The 6,553-nt window shown below is 48.6% G+C and overlaps 1 protein-coding gene across 1 annotated transcript; it reads right to left on the bottom strand.

The window, feature by feature from the left end:
• Positions 1-5,844: 5,844 nt before the first annotated feature.
• On the bottom strand, positions 5,845-6,327 carry LOC144098037 (uncharacterized). Its single transcript, XM_077630603.1, has one exon. It carries the CDS (start codon positions 6,325-6,327, stop codon positions 5,845-5,847), a length of 483 nt encoding a protein of 160 aa, XP_077486729.1.
• Between the last annotated feature and the right edge of the window lie 226 nt (positions 6,328-6,553).

Raw genomic sequence — 6,553 nt, 5'->3', positions numbered from 1 at the left:
TTTCGCAAAGCCCGACGCCGCATGATGGCGACCAAAGCAAGACGAGGGCTCCAGGGGAGAAAGTTACCATGCGATGGCGGCGGTCGTAGTAGTCCTGCTGTGAGGCCTGCGATGCTTGAAGTCGGGATCTAGCCAGCTGACGGGCGTGGTCGGCCCGGGCAATTGCGTCGTGTGCATGTTCAGAAGGCTGCGAAGGAGATGTCGGAAGCAGCGTGTCCAAGTATAATTGGGGCTCATGGCAGTACAAAAGATAGAACGGTGAGTAGCCGGCAGTGTCATGACGGGAAGAATTGTAGGCGATAGTCACGTATGGAGGGGCAATGTCCTAGTCCGGATGGTCCGGGGAAACGTACATTGCGAGCATATCCGTGAGAGTGCGGTTGAGGTGTTCTGTGAGGCCGTCGGTTTGGGGATGATAGGCGGTGGTCAACTTATGTTTAGTCGAGCAGGAACGGAGAATGTCGTTGACAACTTTAGAGAGAAAGAAACGGCCGCAGTCGCTGAGAAGTTGGCGGGGTGCACCATGACGGAGGATGAGGTCGTACAGGAGAAAGTCGGCAACGTCAGTAGCAGTACTGGTGGGGAAGGCCCGCGTGATTGCGTAGCGAGTGGCATAATCGGTGGCAACGGCAATTCATTTGTTTCCGGAGGTGGACCCAGGAAATGAACCCAAAAGATCCAAGCCAACACGATAGAAAGGTTCAGGGGGCACATCAACAGGTTGGAGCATACCCGCTGAGAGAGTGGCAGGACGTTTCCGGCGCTGGCACTGGTCACAGGCACGAACATAGCGTCGTACGGACTGGTAGAGGCGGGGCCAAAAGAAGCGACGACGCACGCGGTTGTAAGTACGCGAGACACCCAGATGTCCAGCAGTGGGGAGGTCATGGAGCTCATGGAGGACATCGGTGCGCAGGTGCTTCGGCACAGCCAGCAGGAGGTCGGAGCCGGCGGGGTTCGGGCTTCTGCGGTATAGAGTGTCATGATGCAGCACAAACCGGCGCAGAGCAGGGTCAGATGGGGAGGAGTTGAGGCGGTCGATAATAGAGTGGAGCACGATATCCCGTCGGTGCTCATCGCCAACGTGAGTAATAGCAGAGAGCCAGAACAGGTCGGCGGTGCAGTCACTTGCCAGAATGGTCAGAAGAGTCAACGGGATATCGGGAGAGGCAATCAGCATAGGTGTGTAGCCGACCGGACTTATAGACCACGGTGTAGTCGTAGTCCTGTAGGTGTGAAGCCCAGCGATCTAGCCGACCAGTATGATCTTTCAGTGAGGAGAGCCAGCAGAACGCATGGTGGTCGGTGACAACCGTAAAAGGGCGGCCGTACAAATACGGGCGAAATTTTCCAACGGCCCACACAAGGGTCAAGCACTCGCGTTCCGTGATGGAGTAATTGCGCTCTGATGTAGAGAGGAGGCGACTGGCGTAGGCAATGACACGGTCAGACCCAGACTGCCGCCGAGAAAGGACAGCGCCGATTCCGTGAACGCTGGCGTCAGTGCGGACTTCAGTGGGAGCAGCCACATCGAATTGTGCCAAGACGGGCGAGGTGGTGAGCTTCGAGATTAGAGCGGCAAAGACGTTTTCTTGTAGGGGTCCCGAGGTGAGTCATGTCCTTTTTTAGCAGATCACTGAGGGGCGGGCGATGTCAGCAAAGCCGGGCACGAATCGGCAGAAGTAGGAGCACAGCCCCAGAAGCTCCGTACGTCGTTGCAGGAACGCGGCACCGGGAAGACTTTCACAGCACTGATATTAGAAGGATCAGGGTGAACACCCATGGCATCGACCACATGGCCAAAGATTGTGATCTGACGACGTGCCAAACGGCATTTGGAGGAGTTGAGCTGCAGGCTGGCATGACGGAAAAGTGTAAGAATCTTGGAAAGGTCATTGAGGTGAGAGGAAAAGCTGGGGTAGAAGACAATGACGTCGTCGAGATAGCAGAGGCACGTGGAACATTTGAATCTGTGTAGAAGGGCGTTCATCATACGCTAGAAGGTGGCCGGTGCGTTGCATAAGCCAAAAGGCATAACTGAGCTGATACAGCCGATCAGCTAGGTGTCACAAACGCGGTCTTCTCACGGTCCTGGACATCCACTGCTATCTGCGAATAACCGAAGCGAAGGTCTATGAATGAGAAGAATTTGGCACCGTAGAGGCAATCAAGGGCGTCGTCGATGCGCGGGAGAGGGTGCACGTCCTTTTTGGTTATCTTGTTCAGGTGGCGATAATCGACACAAAAACGCCATGAGCCATCCTTTCTCTTCACAAGGACGACTGGCGATGCCCAGGGGCTGTAGGAGGGTTCGATAATGTTCTTATCAAGCATCTTAGTAATCTCGGCGTTAATGATCTGGCGATCAGAATGGGAGACTCGGTATGGTTGACGGCTGATAGGAGAGGCATCTCCAGTGTCGATGCGTTGCTTCACAGAGAGAGAGCGTGGCCCAGCGGGATGTTATTCAAATCGAAAATGTCCGAAAAAGATTCGAGAAGGGTTCGAAGCTGAGCTGTTTTGGCGGGACGCAGGTCGGAGGACATCATGGTCGCGAAGGCGTCTGTAGAAAGAGAGGTACTCTGGGGATGGCCTGCGTAATCTTGAGAAGGGGCGATGTCGAATGGAGCGACTTGACACAGTGTGAGGGGGGAGATCGTAGCAACGCAAATGCCGGATGGAAGAACTTGAGGAGAGAAGCCGAAGTTGAGGAACGGCAGAGACAGTGTGTTCGCCTTGACCGAGGCGATGGTATAGGGCAGAGCAACGTTGCGGGTCAGCAGGACATCGGTACTAGGTGCAACGAGGTAGTCGCCATGGGGAACGTGGGGAGAGGGTGTCAGTGCAACGAAGGAGGTGGCTTGAGACGGCAGGCGACCATAGTCTGCGTTGAACAGGCGGAGAGAGGGATCGACGTGCTCGGAACGGATTTGTGGGAGCTCAAGTTGTAGTACACCCTGCGAGCAGTCAATCAGACCTGAATGGTCGGAGGAAATCCATGCCGAGAATGAGGTCGTCGGCGCATGTGGACAAAACGGTGAACTGAACCGGGACACTGTGGCCGGCAACAGTGATGCGAGCAGCACATAGTCCGTCCACAGCAGGGTGCCTCCATCTGCCACGCGCACGAGGGACGTTGCAATATTTTATGCAGTAAACACAAAGTATCTGACGTCTCAGCGAGAGAGGTGGTAGGTGTACCGTGCTTTTCATATTAGTTGTGCTGGCAGTAAGATTATTACTGAGTATGTAACGAGCAGACCGATTATAAATAGCTTCTATGGTGGTTACCAGGAAATCAAGGCTGGGGTCTCATACAGAGGCATCATACTCAAGCTTGGGTTGGATATAAGTGCTTTATAAAGTGGTAATTTAAGGGATGAAGAAATGTTTGCAAAATTACGTTTCAGGTAGCCTAGAGAACGATTAGCGTTGCTGGTTATATAGTTGATATGCTGTTCCTATGATAACTTGGATGAGAAGAAGACGCCCAGGTATTTGTAGGATGTTACCTGTTCCATCGGATAATTCTGTAGGATATTAGATGAAACATTAGGGTTAGTTCAAGATACACGCATTACTTTACACTTGTCAAAGTCAAGAGTCATTAGCAAATCCTGACACCATGTAGTTACTGAGTTAAGGCCCAATTGCAGCATCTTTTCATCATCAAGATTGATTATTTCGCGATAAATTACACAGTCGTATGAGATTGAATTTTGGTGGGTAAGTCATTGATATAGATTAGGAAGAGTAAGGAGCAGGAACAGAGCCTTGTGGCACGCCATAATAAACAGGGATACAGTTGGAGTCGTTGTCGTTAACCGCTACGTATTGGGAGCGATTAGTAAGAAAACTTCTCAACCATGCAAAAACATTAGAATCCAGATTAAGTTTATTTAATTTAAAGAGCAGTAGACTGTGTTATACATTGTCAAAAGCTTAGAAAAATCTAAAAATATACAGTCAACAACACTGCCGCGGTCTAGGATGCTGTGAAGAAAGTGAGTGAATGATGCCAGCGGCGTTTCACATGAGTAATGCTTTCTGAAGCCATGTTGAGAACTATGGAAGAAAGAATGGCAATCAACATGGGTAGTGATTTGGGATATGATATGCTCAAGAGTTTTACAAGGAAAACTTGTCAAAGAAATGGGGCGATTGTTCTCAACAACATGCTTGTCACCATTTTTACATATGTGTACCACATTCCCGACGTTCCAGTCATCAGGTACCAAGCCCGTGGATAAAGATTGCTCGGAAAGTTTTGTCAAAATGATGGATGAGTAAAATTTGGTATTTTTAAGGAATTTTTAAGTGATGCCGTTAAGACCAGACGCAGAAGAGTGCTTCAGGCAATCAATAAGCTTTTCCACACCAGCTGGATTTACAGTAAGAGGAGGCATTGACGACAATGAGTATATGTCGAAACGGGGCTTTGGGACGTCTGTATGATTGGAGAACGACGCTGCGAAAAAATCGTTGAATGCGGAGGCATATTATTCATCAGCTAACGGTACACCATCACTGGAGTTAATAATCACACTATCGCTTTCAGGGCCTTTTACCGTACGCCAGAGCTATTGAGGATTAGAGCGTAGCGAATTGGGGAGGGTGTGTTTAAAGAAATAGTGTTTGGATTCGCGTAAAGCACGAGTGTAACATTTGCGGTGCGATAGGCATGCCGTCGTTCTGATAATTTCGAGGTTTTACCTAGGTGGTACAAACGCTTCTTTGTATTGGCTAGTCTTTCGAGAACTTTGTTATACTATGGTGATTTGGCGAATTTAATTACTCGCACGGGAATGTGCTTGTTGATGAGCTTGGCTGCTTTGATTGTAGGCAACAACTGAGCAAGTGGCAAGAATGCTTAGTAGGGTATCAAGCTGCAAGCATGGACTAAGAAAAAGAAACCATAAAGTTAATACAGGCTTTTATTGTGAGCAGGATAGCTTACACAGCACCTTATATGATATGAATGAAAAGTGAGAATAACAGGCTGGGCGTCATAATACGCAGAATATACAAAAGGTAAGTTGGTATCCCGGTCAACGCAGGAACAGAAAGATTACTACACGTGGACATTCACAATACTGTAGATGAAATTACTGAGGCCATTTGATATCGCAGAGGATACGGCTGTCAGGAAGCAGGAAAGAAAGGGACGTAGTCGATAGACTAGGGCTCCCATGCATTTGGTCTATGGAGGACAGTGAGGGCTTGGGAGATCAGTGGTGGTGGTAGTGGTTTTATTAAAAATAATAGTAAAAAGGAAGGAAAAGATTTTTGCTAGCCCCGGCATCTGCCATCGATACTGAAGCACCTGAGCTGGGGCAGCGGAAATAAAAGAGATCAGTCTAGAAGCAAGATCGAGGTGCAGCCCATTTCGAAAAATATGAACCCCCAGGGACGCCGGAAGTATATTTTCAGTGTGTATGTGTGTGTGTGTTTGTGGGGGGGGGGCTCAAACAAGTTTCTTTTTACTTGTTTTTTGTTTATTTACCTAGGTTTTTCAGATATTACAACCCAAGTTTGGCTCGAGAGAGAACAATTAACTGCGTGAAAAAATTGTTTTCGTTATGCAGTGTTTCTTTGATCGCTAGATGATGCACGTTATACAAGCATTAAAAAGAAAAAATTACAAAATGATTTTTAAGTGCACACATATTTATTGAAATTTGACAAATTTACATATTCAGGCATACGCGCATGAACAAAACCATAACATAAAACAGTTTAAATACCACAATATAAGCAAACGCGCTATAGTACATGTATATAGTTACCAATAATGCACGCAATTGAGCAGCTGACATTTCGGACAGTGCTGCTCTTTCTAGGTGCTTAGGCGGGACCAAAGGTTGCTGCTCGCTCCGCTGCTCTGCTCACAAGCTCCCTGATGATGCCGTCTAAATTTAGGAGCGCCGTTCTTTCTTTGTGTATATGCAAAATCAAAAGATGCGATAACCTCTTTTGAGTCGTTCGGCTGCGCAAATACGTTTTGATTCTGCGCAGAGCACTAAAAGAGCGTTCCCTAAAAGCGACAGACGCTGGTATCGAAAACAGAAGCTGAACATACCTCACGACCTGATGCATCAACTCGCGAATGTTTTGCGATTCCCTTTGTAGGATCTCCAAAATGACCAGAGTTGCCGTAGAATCAGAACCGTTTATAAGAGTTGATAATAGTATAAACTGCGCCGAGAGTCTGCACAAGTCAAAATCAACTGCATGCACTCCCAAAGCCGCCTCTAGTTCATCTGCTGTATACCGACTACCTCCAGCGGCGCTGGTTAAGATGTCTTCTAGTATTACGAGCTGTTTCATGCCCGGCTGCTCAAAACGCTGTTTTGTTTCGCTTATGATTCGGTCGGCAGTAGCGAAATACTCCTTGCGCAGCGCGGCATTCACGTCACGTGCAACTGGCTGGACAAGTCTAGCCCTCGTCTCATACCGCGCAGGAGGTTTTGTCGGCCTTGACATACGAGGTTCCTTCAGGCCTAGGCGTGGTGCTGTTGTGCTCGTGTGCTGCCACAGCTTCTCAAACGCAGTT

Source organism: Amblyomma americanum, chromosome 7 (assembly GCF_052857255.1).
Source record: "Amblyomma americanum isolate KBUSLIRL-KWMA chromosome 7, ASM5285725v1, whole genome shotgun sequence".
In the NCBI taxonomy this organism is placed as follows: domain Eukaryota; kingdom Metazoa; phylum Arthropoda; class Arachnida; order Ixodida; family Ixodidae; genus Amblyomma; species Amblyomma americanum.
The sequence above is the reverse complement of the archived record's forward strand: the minus strand, read 5'-3'. Positions and strand labels throughout refer to the sequence as shown.